At 40.4% G+C, this 27797-nt stretch overlaps 1 protein-coding gene across 1 annotated transcript; it reads left to right on the top strand.

The window, feature by feature from the left end:
• The first annotated feature begins 1304 nt into the window (after positions 1–1304).
• On the top strand, positions 1305–25214 carry bms1 (BMS1 ribosome biogenesis factor). Its single transcript, XM_071901691.2, has 23 exons — positions 1305–1354; positions 2205–2390; positions 5839–6029; positions 6762–6841; positions 7054–7242; positions 7602–7744; positions 8268–8389; positions 9990–10183; positions 10653–10795; positions 11696–12372; positions 12527–12628; positions 14306–14457; positions 14615–14696; positions 14958–15040; positions 15465–15647; positions 16477–16665; positions 17071–17251; positions 17881–17939; positions 20759–20881; positions 21344–21491; positions 22429–22604; positions 23707–23868; positions 24735–25214. Exons 2-23 carry the CDS (start codon positions 2215–2217, stop codon positions 24960–24962), a joined length of 3783 nt encoding a protein of 1260 aa, XP_071757792.1. The 5' UTR covers positions 1305–1354; positions 2205–2214; the 3' UTR covers positions 24963–25214.
• The last annotated feature ends 2583 nt before the right edge of the window (positions 25215–27797 follow it).

Here is a 27797-nt window from a genome sequence, read left to right as displayed (position 1 = left end):
GTGGAGGAGGTAAGGCCTTTACAAGTACTGATATGTTCTAATTCATGTTCTAACTCAAGTAGAAAAGAGTTATTATTTGAAATACTGCAGTCTTTGTTTCAAATTGAAAACATGGGACTTATTGTTGATCAGAAGAGGAACGCTGCATGAGCTTCAAACATGTTCACTGGAGGTGCTCAATGGACATGTGGGGAGTCCATATGTGAAGAAACGAAAAGAGAAAATCCAAGGCACTCTCCTTAAGTTAAAAAGCCTTTATTGACCTTGGCTATTTCATGTTAAAACGCGCCAACGCATTGCAGCCCCACCAGGCCTTCTTCAGGGAACAATGAAACATACAGGAGGCTGCAAACACAGGTGTGGGGTCTAGTACACGGTTGCAGGAGATTTTTTCTGTCCAATGACTTTGCTTTTTCCATGGATTTGTTAAGAAGGTGTGGTTTGTATCCCCTTTCTGTGAACCTTGTTTGCATCTCTCCCGCTTTTGTTTTGAAGTCCTCCTCCGGCGCAGTCTCTGAAACGGTCCGAATGGGATGTTGTTCTTGGGACTAGTAGGATGGAAGCTGTCTGTCCTAATAATGCTATTGCGGTCTGTAGACATGGGACTTGTCAAGTTTTAAGATGTGCTAAAGAGGCAACCAGAGAAAGCCAAGTGAAGATTGCTATTCCTTCCTTAATAAAGCTGAGGCAAAGTCAGTGATGAACACAGAAAATAAGTGGCAAAGCAACTAGAACGATTCATAGCCTATGCTGTACTTCTGGGCCATATCCAGATTTAGATTAAGACACCCAAGGTTTATCAACAAACATCATGATGGAAACTGTGATCCTTGCCAGTTAGAAGGCCCACAGATGCTGTACTGCCCACAATAAGGAAGAGAGAGACCAAGTAGGCTATGTGAACGCCTGAGAGAAAAGGATATCCAGTTAAGAATGGTAAGAGATATAAAGACCACTACATGCCTTATTTCTTTCAATTTTTAAGTTCTAAAAGAAAAAAGAAAAAAAAATTGAACTAGTCTTTACTTAATATTTATTTGTTTACTGCATTTATTTACTGCATGTATTCATTTATTTAACTGGCTAGAGATCAAGCAGATTATAGTAAATTTCCCGATTCATACTCCTTTCCACTTGACGGCAGTAATGCACCAATAAGTTGTTTGCCAACGGCCATATCATTAAAATAAGTGAAGAAGACGAAGCACGTTTTTCTAAGCGGAACCTTTGCTACCGTTGTTCGTTTCCACTCGTTTCCAATGAAATGACGCTTCTTTCCACTTCCGGGTCGGAGGTTACAGTACACACGTGAGAATCGAAAACAGGCTTTGACTGTGTGGGGAAAACACTTAAGGTAATGCGACTAACTTACTTTTGTCATTCCTCTGAGCATTTCACATATATGTACTTTAAAGTCACTCTTAACGTTTTCCTTACCGGCAAACGTACTTACCTCTTAGAACAGGAAGCCACATAATTTTACCATCATACCTAACCACCAAGCAGAACTAATTTGATTAAATCTCCAATTTTTAAGCTGGACAGTGGAGCCTAACTAGTTAGTATCTAGGAGTCTTATACTGCTAATGTCACTATGATGTTATTTTTGCCCGTTATTATGAACTCACGTGGGAAACACGGTAGACACGAACTTCCAACTTGAAAATACTGTTCTGCTCAGCTTTTAGATAGTAAATACTACTAGAAAATACTGTTCACCTCAGCTTTCAGTGGTAAATAATAATAGAAAATAGGGTAATTGCATTACTGAAATCACTCAAATCAGGCTGTCACACCTATGTCTCAGCATTTATTAATACACAGGATATGATGTTAATATCCCTTGTGCCATAATCCAAGGTGAGCATTCCTATGGAGGCCCGATTCAGAGTTTAACAGAATAAGTCAGTTTTACTTGGACACATTCTTTAACCAAACATATGAATAAATGTGGAGTTTCGTGCCTGAATTCCAAGTATAATTGGAATAAATAAAGGTTCAATTAAGACCCTCAACCAAGAACTTGCACTGTGGCACCCGATTTGTATTGACACTCGCCTCTAGTGCCCTCCCCTGCCCGTTTACATATGTTTAACTGGCATTGTACATCATTGTAGCAGAACATCTTTACTTCTTTACTATGTTGTCACAGGGTGGTTATGTTTATGGGCGTACATGATTTCCAAAGTGTGTTTGTGTTTCAGAGTGGACAGGATGGATGGAAAGGTGAAGGAACAGAAGCGACATCAGCAGAAGCACAGCGGGCCCAAGGCGGAGAGAAAGAAGGTCAGGAAGCAGGGGAGCTCAGCAGAAGAGAAGGATGGACGGAGAAGGAATCCCAAAGCGTTTGCGGTTCAGTCCGCTGTACGCATGGCCAAAACCTTCCATAGGTCAGCAATTACTTGCACTCATGCACCTTTCTCACAAACTGTCTTATGACCTGTTCTTTAACACATTCTCAAACTGACTTAGAGGATTTAACAACATCACACCCTTGATCCCACCAGGATATCCAAATATCAGTATGAGGAATCTTTCTTTTGCCATTCATTGTGCATGGTGTAATTTCATGTAAAGTATACACATAAAGAAGCTTTTGGCATCAAGTTTTGCAACAAATGTTAGTATTGTGAATCAGAAAGAGCTTTTGAAAGCACACTCATTGACTAGAGAGACGTTACAGTCGCTTAGCAAAGCTTCCCATCTTCTCTGGGTAGTGTCGTTCACAGATTTTCACTGGATGTTGACTGATGACCAGTGTTAAAATGTTTTTCACTGAATAATCATGTTGATCAAGCCTAGTGAATAAAAAAAAAATTAAAAAAAAAAGCTGTTAGCACGATTGTTGTGGAAATTAAACCTGCAATAAGCGATTTCAGACCCTGTAACCAATCCTGAAACTAACATGTGCTACGTGGAGATTTCCGTGAGACGTAATGATATAAACAAATAGCCCCACACACGGGCCAGCTGTGTTGTTGTTTTCACCTCTTTTCTAAAGCTTGTTGTCAAATTCGTCCTGAGTTGTAGCTTTTCTTTTTTTTAAATTAGCTCATCTCCTCTCTCGCTGTTTGAAAGTGGCGCTCTACCCCTCCCATCCCTGAAAATAATATTGGTAATGGTGGAATCGATGAAGCGAGGGGGTACACTTGTTCAACTATACTGAACAAAAATATAAACGCAACACTTTTGTTTTTGCTCCCATTTTTCATGAGTTGAAATAAAAGATCTAAGACTTTTTCTATGCACACAAAAGGCTTATTTCTCTCAAATTTTGTTCACAAATTTGTTTAAATCCGTGTTAGTGAGCACTTCTCACTAACCTGACAGGTGTGGCATATCAAGATGCTGATTAAACAGCATGATTATTGCACAGGTGTGCCTTGGGCTGGTCACAATAAAAGGCCACTCTAAAATGTGCAGTTTTTATCACACAACACAATGCCACAGATGTCGCAAGTTTTGACTGCAGGAATGTCCATCAGAGCTCATGTTGCAGCATGATAATGCACGGCCCCATGTTGCAACGATCTGTACACAATTCCTGGAAGCTGAAAACATCCCAGTTCTTGCATGGCCTGCATACTCACCAGACATGTCACCCATTGAGCATGTTTGGGACGCTCTGGATCGGCGTGTACGACAGCGTGTTCCAATTCCTGCCAATATCCAGCAACTTCGCCCAGCCATTGAAGAGGAGTGGACCAACATTCCACAGGTCACAATCAACCTGATCAACTCTATGCGAAGGAGATGTGTCGCACTGCATGAGGCAAATGGTAGTCACACCAGATACTGACTGGTTTTCAAAAAATGCATATCTGTAGCCCTAGTCATGTGAGATCCATAGTTCAGTGCCTAATAAATGTCTTTTTTTCAAGATAAAACTACACATTTTAGAGTGGCCTTTTATTGTGACCAGCCCAAGGCACACCTGTGCAATAATCACATGACAGGTGTATGCCACACCTGTCAAGTGGATGGATTATCTTGGCAAAGGAGAAGTGCTCACTAACACGGATTTAAACAAATTTGTGAACTAAATTTGAGAGAAATAAGCCTTTTGTGTGCATAGAAAAAGTCTTAGATCTTTTATTTCAACTCATGAAAAAAGGGAGCAAAAACAAAAGTGTTGCGTTTATATTTTTGTTCAGTATAGTAAACTTTCTACCAACTTCTTCACTTGTCATTGTGGGACGTGTAACCTTCAGCGGGAGAAACAATCTGGCAAACCGAGAGTGGTAACCGGCGATATTTCTACGTAGGTACGTTTATTTTAGCCATTAGCCTTTATGCACGGTTTGTCCTTAAGGGCTTCCATCACCCAGTACTTTTGCTGTGTGTGTTCACAAAATGTGTTGCGATTTCTGTCACCCTCTAGTGGTCAAAAAATCACTTAGTGTAGCTTTAAAGAAATAGTTCACCCAAAAATGAAAATTAATTCATTAGCTACTCACCCCCATGCCAGTAGGAAATCGGGTAAAGTTTGTTAGTACAGTCCCGGAGATCCCCGGAAGAAGTACATTGCAGCTTTCTCCAAAACAACTGAAGTTGCTGGAGACCTGTCTTCAGAAAAAAAACGGAAAATAACCATAAAATGGCTCCCTGCAGCTCTTACAGCATAATCCAAGTCTCTTGAAGCCAACAGATCCCAACGTGACTTGAAAAGACAGCCATTTACATAATTATTTAGCTGAAATCACCACTCTAGCTATTGATTTCAAAATACGTCACATTTGCATGCACCCGGCCCTGATAGGTAAGACTAGCTCGAATTAGCAGAAACAAGACTTCCGGTTTGGCCATTTAGCCTTCAAAATAAAAGCGCAAGATTTGAAAATAGTTAGAAATACTGTTTTTAAACCAATTACTTTGTATTTAATCGTCAAAATCAATAAGTGAGCGCTCATATTAATGTTTGATGTCATAATAATAATGAAAAATGCCATAAAATGTGCAATTTTTAACTACGAACGCTGCATATATTACACTGTGCAGAATACATACAGAACGGAGGCTAAAGTGGACATCAAACATAATATGGGTGCTGACTTATTGATTGGGCGCAAGTTGTTATGTGACAACAATTTGACAAGTTGGCTGACTGCAGTTGTCATGATTGATTTACCATTTTATAAATTATAATCTTTTATGATTTCATGATCTTTCTTAACAAAAAGAGTGTTCATTTTTCATCTGTCTTGATCTCTTTCTATCTCGCTCTCTGTCTTCTATCTGTCTGTCTTGCTCTGTGTCTATCTTACTCTCTCTACCCATCTCTACTAGAAAACAAGTTCTGGTTTCCTGTAGCTATTCAATCAGATTCAATCAGATGTAGAGTTCTGTATTTTACTGCGATATGAGGCACACTGCTAACATTTTGATGTGGTTTACAACACTGCTACTGTATCAGAACCAAGCCTCTTCATGTTCAGACTGGGTGGACATGTTGATTTCTTAATAAAAAAAAAAGAAGCTTAAGCTTTAACATTTACCCTGATGATGACCAGTTTTCTGTCAGCAAACAATATGTAGTTCATTCATCTGAGTATGAGTAGATTGTTTTTGAAATATGCATCTTTAATGGTAATAATACCCAGGGTTAGAGTCAATTCACTTTCAGTTAAATCTGGTCAAAATATAATATCAAAATATATTGGAAATTAAAACGTTGTGACAATGTTTTTAATATTGTAATAAAAGAAAATTCCTCTTCTGGGTTGAATTGATAATGGACTGAGCCAAGCTGTGTTCCCATGACCATTCACTAAGGGCGTCTTTGCTAACATCCTAGCACAGTATGAAACTCTAATCCCTATATGTTTTTTTTTTTTTTAGGGCCCAGGACTTAAAAGCCAAAAAACACCACATACCCCTTGTTGACCGAACTCCCCTGGAACCCCCCCCAGTGGTGATTGTAGTAGTAGGGCCACCTAAGGTGGGAAAAAGCACTCTAATTCGGTGCCTGATCAAAAACTTTACCCGGCAGAAGCTCGGGGACATATGTGGACCGGTAACTATTGTCTCTGGTAAGCTTGCTTGTTTATAGAGTCCAGGGAGTTCTACTGATGATGTCTGTTATGTCCTAGGTTTGCTACCTTTTGTCCAGTCCCCTCAGGACCTTGCTGTTAAGTTTTCTTTGCAACAATATAGAAGTGTCTTTACAGCTTTACCGCTTTTGCTGTTTTACGACAAAATTACACTCATATTCTTTGGATAAAATAACAGGGACTGTTAACCCTGTTAACAGGGACCCAAATGTAGACTGAGTCCAGTGCAGCTGTAGACAGCGTGGAGAAGGAAAAGTGAATGCTGAAGTGAAAAAAAAGAAATGTTCAGAAATTAAAGGCAGTCCTACTTGCATTTAACAGTCAACCCTGTTGAATTAATTACATGGTACAGATGTTATTATTTACAACATGGTACTCTCTCAGAGGTTATAACTAACAGCTGAATAACTGTGACAGCTGAATTCCTGTGAATCCTGTTTATATAACCTTTACATATTACCAGAGAATGCCTGCTAAATACCTGGTTATTACTATAATGAGCAAGCTGGTGCCCCCACAAGATGTGTGTTGGCATTATAATGAGCCACCCAACAAAAAATGGTGAAAAACTGTTTTTTACACATAAGATGCTAGGCAATTATTGGGCTTTTTATGGTCCTCTATTTAGCGGTAGCCATTAGACAGGTGGTAAGCCATCCCATTATATTTGTTTTATGTCTTCAGTAAATGCTACCTTTTTTTATTCATTAGGTAAGAAGCGTCGCCTCACTTTCATTGAGTGTAGCAATGACATCAATACAATGATTGACCTAGCAAAAGTTGCTGACCTGGTAAGTGTGGCCATTTACATTGAAATTCAATGTAAAGAAATACATTTTGGAAATGTATGAATGGTTTGATTGAAATGGGATGTGAAACAATATCACGGTTTGAGTGGGCATGTAAAAAGTAAGAGTTTGAGTGATCGCCTTTCTATGTCAAAGTTGTAGCACGGTGATATTTATCTCTATTTGTTGTATTTTGTTCTTTTTTTGTCCCCCAGGTTTTGATGTTGATTGATGCCAGCTTTGGCTTTGAGATGGAGACCTTTGAGTTTCTCAACATCTGTCAGGTTCATGGTTTCCCTCGTATCATGGGTGTGCTGACGCACCTGGACTCCTTCAAGAACAACAAGACACAACGTAAGACAAAGAAAAGCCTCAAACATCGCTTCTGGACCGAAGTCTACCAGGTAGGCACCAGATAATTTTGTTGTGGTCCAACTTTAGGGCAGAAAAATGGAAGGTTTCTCAAAAGTTGATTTTTGTGCCGAGTCCCAAATTCCAATGCAGTATTCCTGTGAGCAAAGTTGTCACGATACTAGAATTTTGACTTTGATACCAATACTAAGCTTTAAGATTTGTTGCTACTATGATACCATGGCAAACCAGAAAAACCATCAAGCAATGTGTTACCAAACTTTTACAAAATTGAGTCTTTTGCAGTGGTATTGAAGTTGGATGGAAATTTTGGTTATTGTGACAACACTGCATGTGAGACTGTCATAACAGACTTTACATGTGTATGCGTTTTCTCTTTGAAACTTGCTAGGGTGCCAAGCTTTTTTATCTGTCTGGTATGGTGTATGGGGAATATCAGACACAGGAAGTGAAGAACCTTGGTCGCTTTATCTCTGTCATGAAGTTTCGTCCTCTGGTTTGGCAGACCTCCCACCCTTATGTGCTGGCTGACCGGTGAGTGTTAACCTGGGGCCAAATCCTCATATCTGTTCAAACTTTCTATTAGTTGGCCTCAATTATGAAGCAATGTAATAACAAATTTATATGGGAACTCTTTTTCACGTAGCACCATCCAATTGGTGTAACCATCAGTTCATACAGCCCAGTCAATGTTGTGAATTAAGTTTTTAAAATCCGATTATCGAGTTTTCTGCATTGATGCAGAATCGTTCAAGAATAAATTGTGATGAATCTAAGAATCATTTTACCCCCCACCCCTGGAGAGGAGTAGATGAAATGCAGTGTGATTGCACTGTTTTTGCGTGTTTTTGTTTTGCATTATTTATGTACCATAAATAACATTGCTAGTAAAGCGGACATTAGAGGAATTGCTGCTACCGCCACTTCCGTTTTGGCTTCAAAATGCACCCATGGTTTTGGCCGCTTGGTCTACACTCATGCTTTTCTTCTGTACTAGTTCAGCCATTACTTCCTTCAAACCTGTTTCTTTCTCCATCCTGTTTCTCCATCCAAACAGTATGGAGGATTTGACCGAACCTGAGAAGGTGAGGACAGACCCCAAGTGTGACCGGACAGTGTCCCTCTATGGCTACCTGCGAGGGACATACTTAAAAAACAAAGGCCAGGTCCATATCCCAGGTAAACGAGCATAGCTGTAGTTTGTTTCCCTCGTTTCTAGAGATGGCTTTGTGTTTCCTGTGGAAAATCTGAATGAACAAAGTTTGTCTCCTCCTTTCAATGTTGTGTGGCTGTGTCTCCCACTTTTCCACTCTACACCATGCTGTCGGAGGGTCCTAAGTAAAGCAGAAATGTCCCAGAAAAATGTATGGAAAATATATGGAGCCAGTAGTGTGAAATTGGACACAAGGCCAAGTCAGGAGATACATGGGGAAAGCTATTGGATTTGGACTACACAGGTTCATTCATTAACTCTTGTTTTGGAAAAAAATATTGAAATCAACCATGTACAGTGCCTTCTTGCTTTTGGTCATCAGAAAGTTTTTTGTGGAATGGGTTTTTCACAGGGTTTCGTGTACTATTTTAAAAAAGCAGACCTGCCAGATTTGTGTAACAGGTCTGTATTTTCCCATCCATATACAGCAAAAGAGGCTTGTGTTTGTTTTTTTTTTTTGTTTTTTACGTGATTTAAAAAAAAACATGTAGTTCAGGCATGAAGCCGAGGCACTCCTGACTTTGATATGATATATTCCTCCTCACATTCAATCCCTCCCTCTCTCTGTCACTGACTGGTTTTCTTCCAGTAGATAGTGCTGAGTTTGAACGGCTGTGCTAAGGTAAATGTGGGGATGTGGAAAGGACTTGATGACCACACTACAAGGAGGGCCAAAGCTGTTCTGAAGGCAAAGGCTGGCCCAACTGTATATTTTTAGGTTATTTTATCCACCCCCTGTAGAATGCAGAAGACATTCACTATTTGAGTTTTAAGGACTGACAGCCTTGCCATGTGCCTGTTTTTTCCAGGAGTAGCTTCCTTCTGGCTACTCTGCCATACAGCCCAGATTTATGAAGTGCTCCACTGACTGTTGTCCCCTTGCAGCCAAGGAACTCTGTGGTTCTTAAGCTTTTCTGTATCCTCCCTGACCAAGATCCTTTTTGCCTATACACTCAGTTTGGTCAGACGACCAGCTCTAAGATCTATGCCTCCTCACAGTTCTGTCTCTGAATTCTACGATCAGTTCCTTGGACTTAATGGTAGATATCCTGCTCTGATAGGCACTGCCATCTGTGTGAATTTATGTGGTTTTTTTTCTAATCATGTTCAAAGGAGGACCCCAGTCTAACTAGATTTATCTCAAAGACATTCAAAGGAATCTGGATGCACCTTAATTCGAATTGGAGTGTCACTGCAAAGGGGTAGAATACTTACTGATTCAAAACATTTCAGCTTTTCATTTTTAATTAATTTGTAGAAATGGGTAAATAAAAATCCATCTTGACATTATGGGAATTCTGTGTAGATCATTGACAAAATGTTAACACCACAGAATACAAATAAAGTTAAGGGGGTTGACTTTTGTTTTCTCCTTAAAATCTTCAGGGAAACTGGTTTGGTTCTGTAATGTTAATGACAAACGTTTTCTTAGAAAACAAGTTTCCCATCACTATTCAGCTTATTAATATAGCATATATTTGTTAGTCTCAGCACACGCTCAGATCCAGTGAGTGCTTACAGCATTGAAAACACATATAATTGATACCACTATTGCACGTTTTGCAGGTGTGGGAGACTTTCAAGTGGCAGACGTGAGCTTCCTACCAGACCCTTGTCCATTACCAGAGGCTCAGAAGAAGAGGGCACTTAATGAGAAAGAGCGTCTGCTCTATGCCCCCATGGCTGGGGTTGGGGGGGTTGTGTACGACAAGGACGCCGTTTATATTGATCTCCCCACCACCCATGTCAGTCAGGAGCAGGTGGGTTTGTGTGTTTTGCATAGCAGTGTGCTCTAGGGTTCGACTGATCTGGGATTTTTAAGGCCACATTTTTAGATTGAGGCTGCAGATAGCTTATGATTTGTGCCGATATTCAATGTCTTTAAATTTGACCATTTTCATGGCAAAAAGTGCCAAGTATTCATTGTTTCCCCCAGAATGATGATGTTGAGGTAGAAAAGCCTGTGAAACATCATTTAGACCATGCAACCCTAAAACCTGTGTAGTATTGATCAATTATACAATAAATATGCAATCAAAATGCATTATATCCATATTGGAGGTTTACGACACGGACTGGCTGATGTCTGATTTTTAATAAGAGGACAATATCAGTTCCATACATCAGCATACCGACACACTGGTCTAACCCTAGTGTGCTCCCATACCTGTATATGTTGGGTGGCTCTGTCAGTTTTTAAGTTTATGGTATCTTATGTTGCTTTAATAGGAGGAAGTGCGTCCCACTACAGAGCTGGTCCAGTCTCTGATTGACACACATGCCACCCTTGATGCCAAGATGGCTGCCAGTAAGGTTTCTCTGTTCATTGGTTCAGCCACCTTGGTCCCCACGGATATTGACCTGCAAAAGGGGTGAGAGATCTTGGTTTGTGATTCATTCTGTTCAATTATTCTACATAGCACAAACTTGAAGAGATTTGGTGATAATTATTGACATTGTGAGTATGCTTTGCTTGCAGATCCTCAATGCATTTTTGTACATGCTATTCTTAGGTATTCAGCCTTTCCAGCAGCTAAGTACTTAGTGAAGGTGCTGGTGTTGGGAGGTGGGGGGTGGTTGTTTGCATTTACGGTGATGGCATAGGGAAATGTCTGTGAGTCTGTCACAATAAAACTGTCAACAGTTGGAATTATAGTACAAAGGCACAAATAGAGTATGTGAAAAAGCAGTTCTTATCACTATTAGTATGCAGTTCTGTTACAATTTCTCATGGCAAAGCCTACACAAGTAGCTTGGGAATAGCTTTAGGGCCGTTTGTTAATATAAGACACTGGTTAACATCCTTCAAATCCACTTAGGTTGCTAACCTAGACTAAATGCAGACTGTGATGTGCAGTGAGTATTAATGTGCAGTTACAACAATGTTAATTTGAGACATTAACAATGCTCCCCTCTACTTCTGTAGTGACGTTTTTTGACCTGGAGATGTCGTGGTTAATTACTGTATCCAACATTGAAACTCACGTTGACAGTTTGGTCCAAATGAAATTCATTAATACAATGAAATATGAATCTGGTTAATTATTACAAAAAATAATTAGTCAGGCTGGTGTGGTAGCCAATAGGATTCAGTTTGTGCTGTTTTGATACCACAGCAGTAACTGCCGTTGAATAGTAGCAACTTCCAGTAATCTGTTACGACTGTATTTTAATTGACTCAAACCTTGTATTTGGAAGAAAGTATAAAACATTGTTTTGCCGTGTGTGTGTGTGTGTGTGTGTGTGTGTGTGTGTGTGTGTGTGTGTGTTAGGGAGAAAGAAGGCCTTCAGGAGAACCGGGTTTGGGATGCCAAGACCCAGAGAGAGAGGAGGAAGGTTGTCTTTACTGAGGAGGAAGAAGAAAATGATGACAGCAATGGCAGCGATGAGGAAGATGGCACTGATGGAGATAGTGATCAAGACGAACAGGAAGACGAAGAAGAGACTGATAAGGATGAAGAGGGTAACTTATCCACATTGATCAAAGAGGCAAGGGCCAAATTTGAAAAGACAGAGAAGACAGACAGTGCTCCACCAGTGAAGAAACATAAAATGGAGGAGGGGAAAGATAATGGGGAACCATGTGTTGAGTTGCCAATGTTTGCTGACAGTGAAGATGACCTGGAGATGAGTGAGGAAGAGAGAGGGAAGAGAAATGAGGGAGAGGATGAAAGTGAAGCGGATGAGTCAGATTTTGATGAGGAAGAGGTGGAGGCAAAAAAGGCTATGGGACCAGGAGACTCTGGACATTGCTCTGAAGAGGATGAAGATGAGGAAGAGAGTGATGATGAAGAGCAAGAGGATGATGATGGTGCGGAAGAAGAGTCAGAAGCTGAATCGATGGAAGAGGATGTTGGTACAACCAAAGCCACAGGAAAAAACATCAAGAAACAAAAAGCTGCTGAGATTGAGGAGGAGGAGGAAGAAGAACCATGCTATGATACTGAAGGTATCCAAGTGGCCTGAGGGTCTGTGTTTTTATTTATCAACTTATTAGTTTTATATGGTGGAAAAGATGGTAGAAGGGAGAAGCTTCACTCTGTTTTCTGAACCATTCATTCTTTTAAGTATTCTCCACTTCTCTCTTGCTTGTTTGTTCACAGGGGCTCTTCGGTGGAAGGAGGGCCTACAACAGAAAGCATCAGAAGCATTTCTACGGCAACAGCAAGCCGCCCCCAATCTGCGCAAACTTGTTTATGGCACAGGTAATGAAGATCCCTTCCTGCTTGTACACACTGCAAGCAACTTGGTTGATGGCTTGCTCTATTCTGACGGATTGTGGACAGTGCAAGAGGCTCCAATTGCATCTACTGTATGTAGTGGTCTGGTGCAGCTACAGAGTTTTGAACAGGCAAATCATTTTTCAGTGCTTTGCTATTGCCTTTAATAATGTTATATTGTTTTGATGACAAACGTATTAATAAAGCTGGCAAGCAAGTGCTAATTAATTAATCGAAAGAAAAAACAAAATTGGTAATTAAAGTTTATTCCTGTAGTCTTTCAAATAAAGGTTGTAGAGAACTGGGAAGCTTTGAATGGCTGTAATCAGCTTGTCCATTTTGCACTTGCCAGGTGGAACTATTCTTCATGAATTGAAATTATATCAGTAGGGAAACTAGAAAATGTACTCAGTAGAGCACAGACCTCCGGCATGTCTGACAACCACCTTTTGGTGATCGCCACACCCAACATCACACCCCGTTTTGGCCAATCATCATGAAAAGTTAATCAGTTCTTCCTTGGCCCATAACCAACCTTCACCTTTCTGAGATATCCTGCTGACAGACAGACAAACACACAGACCCGGGTGCAAACATTACCTCCTTGGTGGAGGTAACAAGGAGGCGCAGAAATCTGAATTGTTGTTGGTAGCCAATGACAGCTCTATAGGATATGAATGAACTTCTGGTGACTTGATGATCGTGTTGCTTACAGTGCGAATGCATGGTTCCAGATTGTGGTATTCAGAAGTGCGATCGAGATTACTCCGACAAAGACAGTTTTCTGTGGTTCTTTGTTATATAACAAATGTTGAAGTTTCATGCAATCACAGCAGTGAGTTTACAGCCAGTGCCATTTTGCAACTATTGAGTTGGTGTTTCAACAAAAAACATTTTATGTTCTCCATTTAGGTGCTCAGTAGATAATGCGTTTGACGTAATGGCATATTTGACAGATTGTTGTATTTGACAGAAAGCCATCTCTTTTCTCCATCTAATGATAGTATAGCCTGATGTTTTCTAGAGTAGTCATTGGCATAGTAGTATATCATTTTGTTAAACTGTGAATTGGGCCTCTGTATGAATGTTCACCTTGGATTATGGCACAAGGGATAGTAACATCATATCCTGTGTATTGATAAATCTTTTGTAGGAGTACATTTCATAAAATAGCATAAAATCAGTATGCAATTAGAGTTCCCATGTGTTTTTTTTCTCTCTCCAATTCAAGTTATTTAATATTAACTGCTGATACAGAGTCCCGATCCATTATTTTTGTCGTTTTTTTTAACAATTAAACAGCTGTGTGTTACAAGCGTCACTCTGATGGATCTAAAATCAGTAAAACCAAACCAAGTTAGGAAAGATAAGCTTAATAGTCACATACCGGTAACTGCAGAATAAGAATAATATGTTTTTTAACTTAATAAAGTATAAATACATTTCCATTACACTACCTTATGCCATCGCATAGCCTATGTTTACGTAGTTACTGGTGCTGTTGAAGACTCTTTTTTTGTGTCTGACAACTCTATTTGACATGGAATATGGTTGATATCTGCACAAAGTGTTCAAACACTACTGGTAAAACCACAGATGCGCCATGACAACAGCTGCTTGTGAATATGCATTTCATTGGCCTCAATTTGCCTCTTTCTTCAGTTGCAGCGGAGGAGGCTGGTGAGGATGAGGAAGAGGAGTTGGGAGGTCTGTTTCGAGTCAGCCGCCCTCAAAAGACCAAAAAGCACTGGGCAGATGCCCCAGACTGCTCCCGCTTCAGCCCCGACAACTCCCACAACTGGGATTTGGAAGAGGTAGAAGAAAGTGTGATTCCTAACACATTTGATTTTATTGGTCTTTAAAAACAGTATATTAAAAGCTAATAAATGTAATGTTTCATGGGTCCCCTGTGTGATCTCAAAGAAGACCATATCAAAAATGAAACTGATATGTCACTATGTTCTTTTCCAGATGCTCAATTCAATTAGCGATTGTTTTGTAACGGGGAAATGGGAAGAAGGACAAGATGCTGCCACACTGCTGAAGGAAGACGGTGAGTATACTTTTGGTTTAATTATGAGAACTCCACTGGCTTCTGTCTACATGCTATGAGGGATCCATCTGCACCATTATTACCAAAATTATTTGAAAAGTTTGGATTTAAAAAATTAAAGTCCAAATATACTGCTTTGACTGGGCTAGTAATTTCTCCTAATCAGAAACTCTGTTTAAGGTTAATTACACAGGTGGGTGTAGAAACATATGTTACAGCAGACAAGACCTTAAATCCTTGCACTTGGTTCTTTTTCTTTAGAGGAGCTGTATGGTGACTTTGAAGACCTGGAAACAGGAGAGGTCCATGAGGGCCCAACTGGGAAACACGAGGACCAGGCTGAGGTATTTAATCTTAAGCAGGGATAGTGGAAAGCTTTTTTACACTAAATGTCTTGTCAAAATGGATAAAAGGTGTCAGAAATATGTGCATACAGAGCGATGAAGCATGGACAGGAGTTCAGACATGATATCTTGGATAGCCCTAAATTAATGCAGCTTCAAAACTGAAAAAAAAATACTTGTGTTGCCATTGTCAAAAACAAACCTAGAGAGGTGAAATTCGTTTTTCGGGCCTGTGATATAATGTCAATTTCTCTGAAATTTACATTTCCCAAGTAGCCTCATTTCACTTTTCTGATTGTGTGTGTGAAGCAAAAATGAGTTTTAAAAAACAGATGTTAAAGAATTTTCAACTTCCGTCAACTCATCTACGCATTTTGTTTTTTCCTGTTTGGATCCTTTTCGTCCTTGTGCATGTCGTGACCAGGAGAATAGTGATGAAGAGGACGATGACGAAGAGAGGTTGATGAAGGTGGATGATGAGGAGGTCCAGAAGAACAAGCGTCTGGAAAGGAAGCGGAGGCTGAAGGAGCGTTTTGATGCCGAGTACGATGATGGAGACGCCACTTATTTTGATGACCTGAAAGAGGAGATGCAGAAACAGGCTGAGGTAAGATGATCTGTATGCAGCGTTTTTTCTGTCTTTTAAATTGAGTCAGGTGGTACCATCACTTGTTTGAATTTTCACAAAGGCTGCTGGAGTCCATTCAGAAGTCCAAAGATGAAGTTGAAAGTTGAAATTTCTCAAATGCCTTCTGCTAAGAAAAGATTTTAAGTTTACTGATAGAATGGGACTTAATACCAAGGCTCAGCAAAGGTCTCAGACATGCCATATTGAAATTTTACTGTTTATGCTTGCTGGGCACTTTTACATATGTTGGTAGAAAGCGCAAATTCAGGCTAAAATGCATCATTTCAGTCAGTGATCAGAGCGATAATTAAATGCTGGGGAATTCTCAGACGTAGCACACGCTCACTGCTGTTTCCAAGTTTGTATTTACTCTTAAGTTTTGGTTCGTCACTTCCTGTGTGGAGCAGATTTCCCACCAGTAAGCATATATCACCAGAACTTAATTTGAGCAAATTGGGTGAATCTACAGCGTCTTAATTGGTGAGGATAGAGTACACTTCTCTATTGCAGTGCCACTTTGTGATTTAGGCTGATAAAATGGCAGGATTTTTTTTACATAAAAATGTGTCTAGTGCAGCTTTAACTATCAACCATTAATGGAAGATGATGTGCTGCCAAATTTTTGAGCTATGCATCAAAAGAAGTGGCAAGGAAATAATTCGGTGTCAAAAGAAAGCAAGTCACATCGGTAAGATGGCAGCTACCACAATTTTGGTAATTATATATTTATGATGCTTGTTAGCTGCTGCTGTTCTGTTCTGGTTTATTTATAAAAAATCTTGTTTCCTTCATTCTCTTCTATCCTCAGCTGAACCGGGCAGAGTTTGAGGACGTGGACGATGAGACCAGAGTGCAGTATGAAGGTTTTCGGCCGGGAATGTATGTGCGATTGGAAATCCCTTCTCTACCTTGTGAGTTTGTCACCAACTTTGATCCCCACTACCCCGTCATCCTCGGAGGCCTTGGCTCGAGTGAGGGCAACATAGGATACCTGCAAGTAGGTGAAATGGTTTTTATTGCATGCTAACATAGACAAGTCCAAAGAAAAATATGAAATTGCTGCACACACCGGATCACCTCTGGCAAGTTTTGCTTTGCTTAATCAGAAAGTGACAAATTTGATCAAATAAATGTAATTAAATTGCGGATACAAGTGAGATGAGGTTTCTCTGCAGCTAGAAAATGGGTGGATGGCAATAAATTAATAAAAAAAATAAAATCTTATACAATTGTGTCCGGGGTACCGGCGATGTCATTATCTTGTGCAAATAGGGCTTTAGTATTCAAATATCTTTATTCTATTTTTTCAGTCAATTCCATATTTCTTTTGCATCATCTTTATTGTTTATAACATTACAAAATAGCAAGCGTAAATCTAAAAGACGTTTCTGGTGTCATTCAGATGCGGTTGAAAAAACACCGCTGGCACAACCGCATCCTGAAGACACGAGACCCCCTCATCCTGTCATTAGGCTGGCGCCGCTTCCAGACAATCCCCCTCTACCACATTGAGGACCACAATGGACGCCACCGCCTGCTTAAGTACACGCCACAGCATATGCACTGTGGCGCCTCCATCTGGGGTGAGCCTCCTCTTTTGGCTGCTGTTGTACAGCAACAAACTGTGATTAGGATTTTCCTTTTTGTAGTCCTTAACTAGATAGTATAGTTTTTTTTCCTTTCCTGAATGTTGATGACATATATTCAGAAATGCACAATTTACTGTTATTGTTTGTGTGTTTGTTTGTTTTTAATTATAGAGTTAAAGAGTAACTAAGCCCCACCCAAATCTGTGGTGAAGCCTGACACCTAATGGTGAAAAGTAGGGTACTGAACTGGTCTTCTGCTATTGGCTGGTCTTTGTGCCAGGTGATGCCACCACCTGTTGTACTCTATAGAAGGTGACGTCACCTGGCACAAAGACCAGCCAATAGCAGAAGGCCAGTTCAGTACCCTACTTTTCACCATTAGGTGTCAGGCTTCACCACAGATTTGGGTTTGGGGTTTAGTTACTCTTTAAATAGTTATTAAGTAATCTATGACCTGTGGGCAGTAGAAATTGCAACAACATAGAACTCAGCTCTTCCTACATAAGTCTCTGGCAACTGTGAAGAGGGCTTGGAAGAAGGCTTGTTTTCCACAGTCAGGTTTATGATTATCTACTCTGTTTTGTGCTATTAACTCACATTCCCTGTCACTTGTCTCTCTGAAGGTCCCATCACACCACAGGGCACTGGCTTTCTAGCTGTGCAGTCAGTAGCAGGAACTAAAGTAAGCCTTATTTACTCCATTTACCGTTGCTTTATGAGTTTGTTCTGCATAGTATCTCCATACTGCTTTGTGCTTACCTGTTATGTAATGATTAGTTCAAGTGACATAGGCCAGAAATAGACCAAATTGTTCAGATTTGTTTAAAAGTTAACCATTAATGCAGTTAAAACTGGTATACATGTACAGGCAGTACAGTTGAAATTGGTATACATGTTGAGACATAATACACTCCTAGAAAATCTACAAGCACAAAAAAAGACAATCCAAATACAGTTGGCACAGAAACAACATTTGCAATTTGATTGCATTCATAAAACACGTGCATGGCAGTTTCTGTTCCATGCAAAAAGGACTGGTTCCCCACCCCTCCATCCATCCGCGATAAAAAGCTCTTTGTTACCAGGGAATGACCCTCCACTGTAGGCCACCTGACCTTCTAGGGAGCAGCACCCTGCACCTGCACCCTGTAGGTCTCTGTGAAAGGGAGAGAGAGAGCACTTAATCACAAGTCAAAAATAATCCTAAACAAATGCACATGACCGCTTTGATGCGTGAGAGTCTGTGTAGTAAGTGAAGAGTTAAGGGCCTTTCACACGGGAGGTGACAGACGCATGCGAACTTGCCTCTCGCATGCGAACCAGTGTGTGCGCATACAAGCACGAATGCGACTTTTTCAGGGGTCCCGCTCCGCCTGCCAATCCACCCGCTCCTCCGCGTCTCCCCGCGCATCTCTCATTGAAAATGAATGAGGACCAAGCGATTGTCGCTTCCCGTATAAAAGACCCTTTACTCAACAAAGGGAGAAGGGTCTATCTGCAGCCTACAGGCTCCCTACAAGACACGCCCCCACCGGCTACGTCAGTACAAGAAGCGCCCCCTTTGATGCTACGATGCTCATCGTGACGAAAGGATGTGATGTTAAGCTTTTTGGCGGGCGGGTATTTCAATCTTGTGGCAGAGGAGATCGCTAGAAGATAGCTATCATGGTTTCTACAATAAACCTCAACCACTTCTATATACCACTACACTGATTATGACGATGAAATTCTAAATTCTGTGATAATTAGGGCACGCTAGCAGCGACAAAAGTGGGAAAAGGTTATAGGACGACTGGTTATGATAATACAACAAATCATAGTGTAAAAGCATCAAATAATGATTATCAGTTAACCTCACCTATAATCATTACCCTCATGTATTTCATAGTCTCCCATCGGCTTTCCCTTTTGATAATCACCCACTCCTTTATAATCTCCTGTTTTCCCTTTTAATAACCACTCACTGTATAATCACCCACCCGATTTTCACCGAATGGTTTATAATCTCCTAGCCGTTTTCCTTCCCCCTTTTTTCCCTTCACCCACTCAATAATCAACCACCTGCTTATATGCAAATTTGGACTGTCAATCAAACGTCTGTGGGCGCACCTTTTGCTTGATTTGATTGGCTGCAAGGTCTGATGGTCGAGGTGGGCAGCCCGGCCAGAAGAGCGTTGCTGTAGTCTAGGCGGGAGATGACAAGTGCCTGGACCAGAGTTGTGCAGGAGTTAGCAAACCGTGCACACGGATTTGTAATATGTACATTGATAACATCAAAGAGGCACACCACAGTGGCCCATTAGTGCATACATCTATAAATGTTATATGCAACTCAAAGGTCCCATATTGTGGAAAACGAGATTTCTTTCTCTTTGATTATAAAGGAGTTGGATGTGCTATCTAAACAGGGTGAAAGTATCAACAAGTACGCTCATTATCATTTGTCCGCCTACAGCACCACTGCTTTTGTAAGAAATACTTGGCTAACAACGCATAAAAAAGATAAAAGATAAGAATTTACCATTCTGAAACGTTCTGTTGTAATCTTGGTTGTGGCGGTGGTTTGTTGTTGTCTGTTCTTTCAGATTCAAGATCTGACTCTGGCAACATTTATGATTGGATCAAATTATGTTGAGAGGTTGCCATTGTTTATTTACCAGAGAATTTTCACTACAGTTAAACCAGAGTTAAACACCTGTGGCTAGTGGAGCTGTGGTGTCTCACGTTTCACTCTTGAAATGGTTAGCCAATCAGAACAGAGGGTCGTCAATGTTAATGAGCCTTAAAGACAAACAAAAACAGCCTGTTCTTGGTAAGGCTCAGACAGATGCTGGAAAATGAAAGTGTAAAAATGGTCCATTTTTTAATAGTCCTCAAAACATACAATAAAACAAGTGTGAAAGTGTAAAATATGGGACCTTTGACATGCTTTTTCTACAAGCATGATTTTATAGGGAGTAAATATGTTTCATATTGTCACCAATCTGGGAATAAGAAGAATGCACATTGGATCATAAATTAGACTGGTGTGATCAATCAATGGTTATAGGCCTAGGTGCCTAATAGCTATTATAGCTCACTATGCCAAGCGGTGCGTAATGGCTATGGCTCACTGTATATAGGCCTAAAAGTCCCTCTTTGACGTTATCAGCGGACATACAGTATTAAAAATCCATGCGCACAGTTTACTAATCCATCCGCGGCCAATTGTTTTCGTTGTTCTTGTTATTGGACTACTGAATTTCCCCAAGGGGATCAGTAAAGTGCTATCTTATCTTACTTTTATAGAGAAATAGAGAAATGAATGGTGCAGTATGCTGACTTACCCCTCTTGACTAACCCTTGACTGTATACCAATACCTATTTTGTGATGCTTTTGTGCAAATCTGAACAGTTGCTATACGTCATGTCGCCTGGACTAAATTCTTTGCATTGTGGTTTGTATTCAAGGCCGTTGGCCAATATTTTGTTTACAGATGCATTTCTGTTTTTCTTTTGCAGGCTAATTTCCGTATTGCTGCCACAGGAGTCGTCCTGGACCTGGATAAGTCAGTGACTATAGTGAAGAAGCTCAAACTCATTGGCTACCCATACAAGATCTATAAGAACACTTCCTTCATTAAGGTGGGGAAGCTTCATTTGACTTCACCAGCATACCACGACCTTACAACAGTAGTGCTTCCCCTTAGAATTGTTTGTACCTGTAGGGGTCAGGGCTGATGTTGGTAGTTGTTATTGGGATTGATCCCAGGGCTACTCCTATTTCTAATCTTATTCCTGATCCAGCTCCTGATTTAAAAATTATTCTTATTTTGATCACAATAAATTGACATATTGCAGCATACCTGCCCTATATTTGTTTGCTTTTGTTTTGTTTGACCAATGAGGCCAGATGATATATTGATGTATTGATTAGGGTTAAACTGATATTGGTTTGTCAATGTATGGGGCCGATATTTGCCTTTTATTAAATACTATCATAAATATCCATGTGAAGGAGGTTTCTGTTTATGATAAACACTATAGAATTCCAATGTATTTCAACACATGGGAATGTTTTAACAAACTTTACATTTGTGTTCACAGGGCATGTTCAACACAGTGCTGGAAGTAGCTAAATTTGAAGGGGCCTCTGTGCGAACAGTGTCGGGGATCAGAGGTCAGATCAAGAAGGCCTTGTCCACACCAGCCGGAGCTTATAGAGCCACATTTGAGGACAGGCTGCTTATGAGTGGTGAGCACAGTGTGTGAGTGTGTGTTAGAGGTCTTCACTGGTCCAAAAATTGAGACCTGATCCGACAAAGACCCAAGAACGCCAGACCCAAAACCAAAATGGACCCGCCCATTGTCATAAAACACTGAACCGGACCTGTGAATAACAGGATCCGATGTAACCCGGACCTGAACAGTGAATATCAGGACCCGAAACCAAAAAGACTTTTGGCTAATTAGGCCTGATAATGTTCAGGTACGGTTGTTCCAAATGGCTGAAAACACTTTGTTTAACCATTTAACATGTGACAAAATGGCTGAATGTAGTCACCTAGCAAAACTGTGACTTTCAAAGTGTAGGCTATTCTGATGATAGATGATCAGAGAATGAGAGGAGACGACAATTCAGTGTCCTTGAATTAATACAGGTAACAATAGTTTTGTAAAAATAAATTAATTATGTATCAAAGTTATTTAGGAAACAGAACAGAAGTAGAATATTCTTACTTACAATCAATAAAGCTGATAGCCCTTGATTTATCTTTGTAGTAGTAGGCAATCTAACATTAAAAGCACACATTAAAAATTAGATCCACACATGTATCCACATAAGGTTTGGTTGTTCCCACGGTGTTAAATGTTCTCAAACAGCAAAATCTTGTGACATGCTTGAGTAAAACATAATAAAGCAACTTCACTTTAGTTGTCTGAAAAGTTTGGTAACACCAGTCAATCTTGTGAGTTGCATGTCATTTGATTCCACTTCCTCCTGCCTCTGCCTGCTGCAATAAATGCATCTGTCACAGGTGACAGGCATTCTCTACAGTAAAGCCACAGACACCAGGGAGGGGGCACAGGAAGCAGTGGGGTTTATGGGAAATGCTTTCATGAACATGTTGCATATTTGTATTTGTGCGTATTGTTTCACATTACTTGCCGTGTCTGACTTTGTTGTGCAGATATCGTGTTTCTGCGCTCCTGGTACCCGGTCTCTGTTCCCCAGCTCTACAATCCCATCACCTCCCTGCTTTTGCCTATTGGCCAGAAGGAAAGCTGGGCAGGCATGAGGACCCTCGGACAGCTCAAATTCGACCTTGGCATCCGCAACAAACCTGCCACTGATTCTTTGTACAAGGTAGGCTCAGCCTGATTGACCACTAACTCCAGTGGGAACGCTTCATCTGCAATAAGTGATCAAGTGCAGTATAGTGCACATACATATGCAGCACTTGAATAAAAAACACCTTTGCACTAAATCCTCAAAGTGGTCTGTTAGATTAGATGAAACTTAAATGATCACACTGGGAAATTGGGTCATTGCAGCAAATGGTAATTGGATACAGCAAAGAGGAATACAATGTGAATTACAATAGAGAAAATTGGTAAACACAATCAACCAATAATTTCAACACTAGAGCATGCCAAGTGTATGGATGAAAGTAGGAAAAGGTATGGGTTACAGCATTAAGAGGTTGCACAAAATAGCAGCAGTAGTATCAGCAGACAGACAACAAGACACAGTGCTTTATTAGTCTTGCTACCAGACCCTTGATATTATATCAAGGGTCTGGTAGCTACGTATCCAGATTCTGTGCAGAGGGGGCGTTAACATTGAAAAGCGTTGGCATGGAAAACCACAAATCATGGTTGAGGGGGCGGGGATTTTAAGCCTCACCGTCATCTCAGCGCGTTTGGTGTGCTGCTTGTAAATAGAAACGCACCTGTATCCCTCTTCAGCTAACATGGAGCTCAACGTCGCCCACACCTGATATATTGGACTTTTCCCAAATCCTCCGGCCAAACAAGCCAGAGCATCTAGTCCAGATACACGTTCCACAACAGCAATAAAACTGTATAAACTATGCAACATAGTTTCAAAAGTAGGTATACAATTTTTAATGATGATAATGAAAAACAAAGCTGTATAATTTGTCATTATTAGCTCATTTAGCTCTTTTAACCACTTGATTCAACATTCAATTTAAGCACAAAAAATAAACCCTGGAATCTAGGGAAAATAAAAACAAAAAATCCATAATGGAACAATTAAAATGGATTTCATAGGGCCATAATAGTTTGTGTGTGTACGCATGTGCATGTGTGTATGAAACGTTGGCTAGCATGGGAGTTAAACTCATAATTGAATAGTCTTGCAGTTGCCGGCTATCTGAAGACCTTTACTTAAACGGTAACCCTAAATGACCTGAATGGTGAATTTTTACCCTTTTCCCTTCCAGACGGTGGTCCGTTCCCAAAGGCACTTCAACCCTCTCCACATCGCGAAGCAGCTCCAGAAGGCCCTGCCCTTCAAGAGCAAACCCAAGCAGCAGCAACCAAAAGGAAAGGTCCCCCGAGATCTGCAGAGGCCCAGTGTGATCAGGGAGCCCCACGAGAGGAAGGTAACAAAACATGGGCCGTTCATGCACTAGGGTTGCATGGTATACATTTTTCCATATCGTAACATTGTCTCCATATTTTACTTGGATGTATGATTTTATCACAGTATTGTGAAAATAATGTCCTGGGGATGTAATACGGTCATAATGTCTTAATGCTGCATTGTTAACAAAGAGAACAGAACTAGTTTTTAAAAGAATCCAATTAATTTTGAGTGCATCTAGTCAGCCAAAGCAAGCTTGGTTAAAGCAAGATGGCTGACATCACACAGCAATAAGGTTTGCAGAATTTGCTCCCTTTAAGATGTGATGGAAAAAGGCTGGGAAAATCGAAACATGCCCAAATATAACAGGGTTCCGGGCGAGTAGTCTTATTAGTCCAACAAAAAACATTCTAATAGGCTACTATGCTGCCGTTTCTGGCCAAAAAGACAAGCATGTTGACTTTGTGCAGCTTTAAGCTGTGTGAAATTGTCTTGGTACATTCTCCACTGTACTGAAGCAGTCTGTTACAGTATTTTTGTACAACTCTGGACATCTGTGGGAAGTGTCAAACCTAGACTCCCACAGCATTATGGGTACGTTTTGATGTCATTTTCAGCAGTACTTACTATTACTACTGGTATCATCATTTGTTTCCCCCGTATTAGCAGTAAGCTACTATTGCTTTGTCAAAGAGGAAGGGGGAATATTCTCTTAACTGGTTTATTCATGGTAACAGGGAGACTCAATTACAGGGTATCAAAGGTTCATGGAAACACATTAACCAGAATAAGATCTTAACCAGTATGACCTTAAGTTACTACCTGCATGCAAACATAGCCATTGATTTATCTCTAAGCATTGCTTTTCTTTCCCTGATCCTCCAGGTGGCAGCGCTACTACATGCTCTGAGCATGGTTCACAACCATAAGAGTAAGAAAGCCCACGTGGTGCAGCATGCCAAACACAAGGGCTTCCTGCAGCAGAAGGAGAAGCAAGAGGAGGCTAAGCTGAAGAGACAGAAGGAGGCGCGTAAAAAACTTTACCGCCAGATGGGCCAGATGGACAAAAAGAAGCAGCGGTCCAGTCTGAAGGGGGCACCAAAGGATGACTAACTTAGCTGGACTTAATGTCTAACCTGTCTAGACCCCGGCTGACTGAGATGTTTGGCTTAACCTTTGGTCCCTCAGCATGTGTTCCTGTTGCAGTCTAAACAGAGCTATCTGGGTGCTGAAATAGGAAATGGTATGAACGATTTTTTTATGTACTTTTCGATATTAAAAGTCACTGTGACAACTGTAAAGTAAATGCTATCTGACTTTTGGAACTTGTTATAATAAAAGAAAATAAGGCAACTTGGTTGCATGCTTGGAGAATTGTGACATCAGTCTTCAATTTCTCAGGTCTTGAGCTACCTGTCGGAAAGTGTTTATAATTCTACTTAGGCTACCAGATTTTTTTGTCAGAGGAGCACAATCCCAACACCCAAGACAGTCCCCAATTTTATGAGGCCAGATCTGATGCTCCGTCAGGTTAATCTGTTCTTTTCTTCTTAACATCCCCTCCAGCACTGCAGGTTTCATTGAAATTGTAGCTTTTTCTTGGGCCAGGCAGATATTGAAACATTGATTCCATCAGTCATATTTTTTGGATCAGTGTCTTTTTTTTTTTTTGTCATCTTTACTAACCAGGCAAGTCAATAAAGAACAAATTCTTATTTACAATGTTGGCCTGGCAAGAGGCAAAATGCCTCTTTATGGGGAATTGGGGAAAGGGGAGAAAGAAAAACACTGTAAAGTTAAGTAGTAATAATGATCATGACTAACAACAATAATAATTATAATGATTACCATTATATGATTACAACCACAATTGCAATTATAACTAATATAGCCACAAGTAGCCATGAAAGCGGTTCAAGCCTTACTAAGTGGTAATAATACGGAAAAGATTTGTGATGCCAACAGGCTTGAACCCCTAATTACAATGTAAACTGCAGAAATTGGTCAATCAATGTAGTCCTGAGTTTCTTAATTTTTATTTAAATGTGTTGTTTATAGTTTGTAATGTGGAAAATCTACAAATTCAATTATTTTAACATGTTTATTTCAACAGAAATTGTTGATAAAGAAAACTTTCTTAATAAAAGTAAAAACAAAAACCTTTGTAGCAACAGAAAGCTACGGAGCCCCTAAAGTCCCGAAAGGTGAATTTTTTTTTTATCTTGTGCGAACAAGTTATTATCTTGTGCGCACAAGATAATTATTATCTTGTGCGCACAAGTTATTTATCTTGTGGGAACAAGTTAATTTACTATAAATTCATATGCGTCTCTAACGACTTCAGATGCACACAGCCACCATATAATGGAGAGAACTCAGCTAATCAAGTTTTATTTTCACCTCGGAATGTCATACAATGAAATTCTTGCTGCTCTTGCACGTAGACACGGGATTGTCATCAGCAGGAATCATTTGCTGCGCATACTGAAGGACAACAGGCTCAGCCGACGGAAGGACTACGCAGATTTGGGCCGTGTCATTGACTTCGTCCAGGAACAATTACAGGGTCCGGGGAAGATGCATGGGTATAGATGGATGTTTACGAAGTGCCGAGAAAATGGCCTTAAAGCAAAAAAAGAAGAAGTTAGAGTCATATTATCCGAGCTGCATCCTGAGGGGTCAGCATACAGACAGCAACGGAGACTTCACAGGAGACAGTACTTCTCAAAGGGACCCAATTACCTCTGGCACATCGATTCATATGACAAGTTAAAACCTTTTGGTGTGTGTATTAATGGGTGTATCGACGGCTTCTCTCTGAAAATAATTTGGCTGAATGCCTACAAAACCAGCAGTGACCCGAGAGTTATTGGGGGCTATTTTGTAGAAGCTTTAGAAACACTAAGTAACTGTCCCAAACTTGTGCGCACTGACCGTGGCACAGAAAACTGCCTTGTACGAGAGCTGCAGAGACATTTACTCACAAACCATGGAGACGATTTGTCGGGAGAGCGAAGCTACCTCGCTGGAGTGAGTACAGCAAACCAACGCATTGAGAGTTGGTGGGGCATCCTCCGGAAAGAGGGTATGGAATATTGGATCCAGCTTCTTGGGGAGCTACGGGACGAAGGAGGGTTTGATGGAGGTTTACTGGACAAGGCCATACTTCAGCTGTGCGTAATGGGAATAATTCAGGTATGATGATTGGGTGTTAATGTGGTCACACATGGACTATTGCAAAACATATCAGGCAATTAAAATGACTCATGACTATGACTTATTCAGTGATGAATGCGATTATCCAGTATGTTGTTTCATTTTGCTCATTATAGTAGACATTTTATGTTTGTTTTTAGGAAGAGATGAATAACATTACGGATGTCTGGAATGCACACCGAATCCGACCTGTGTCCAACCCAAATGTGCCATATGGAATCCCAAATGTGATGTACTCCACCCCAGAGTTATGGGACACTGAGGACTGTGCCATGCCACTTGATCAAGAGGAGCTGGATATGTCCAAAGGACAATGTGTGTTTCGCAGTTGTGTTCCTTGCGATGAAGATATATTTGATCTTTGTATGATACTTGTGGAGGAACTGGGCTTACAGTTCCCCAGTAAAAGCCCTCTGGAAGCTATTGATCTATATTTAACACTAAGGAATGCCATCAACATACAACTAAGTGATGACTAGATATTTTTTTGTAGTTTTAGCCTACGAGCTATACGTTTCTCACTCGTGTGTCATCAGTAGCAAAGAACTCATTTACACGGTGATCTGTTTTATTTGAAATAGCATTAAATAAGTAACGTTAGGCCTATTTAGAAATGCAGGACATTTTAAGTGCTTTAAACAGCCACTGCTTGCATAGACATTATCTGCTGTGAATTATAAAAAGCTATTACTATTGTTAACATTGCTGTATTACATGAACAACACACTAACA

This window comes from Centroberyx gerrardi, chromosome 20 (assembly GCF_048128805.1).
Source record: "Centroberyx gerrardi isolate f3 chromosome 20, fCenGer3.hap1.cur.20231027, whole genome shotgun sequence".
Classification (NCBI taxonomy): domain Eukaryota; kingdom Metazoa; phylum Chordata; class Actinopteri; order Beryciformes; family Berycidae; genus Centroberyx; species Centroberyx gerrardi.
The sequence above is the reverse complement of the archived record's forward strand: the minus strand, read 5'-3'. Positions and strand labels throughout refer to the sequence as shown.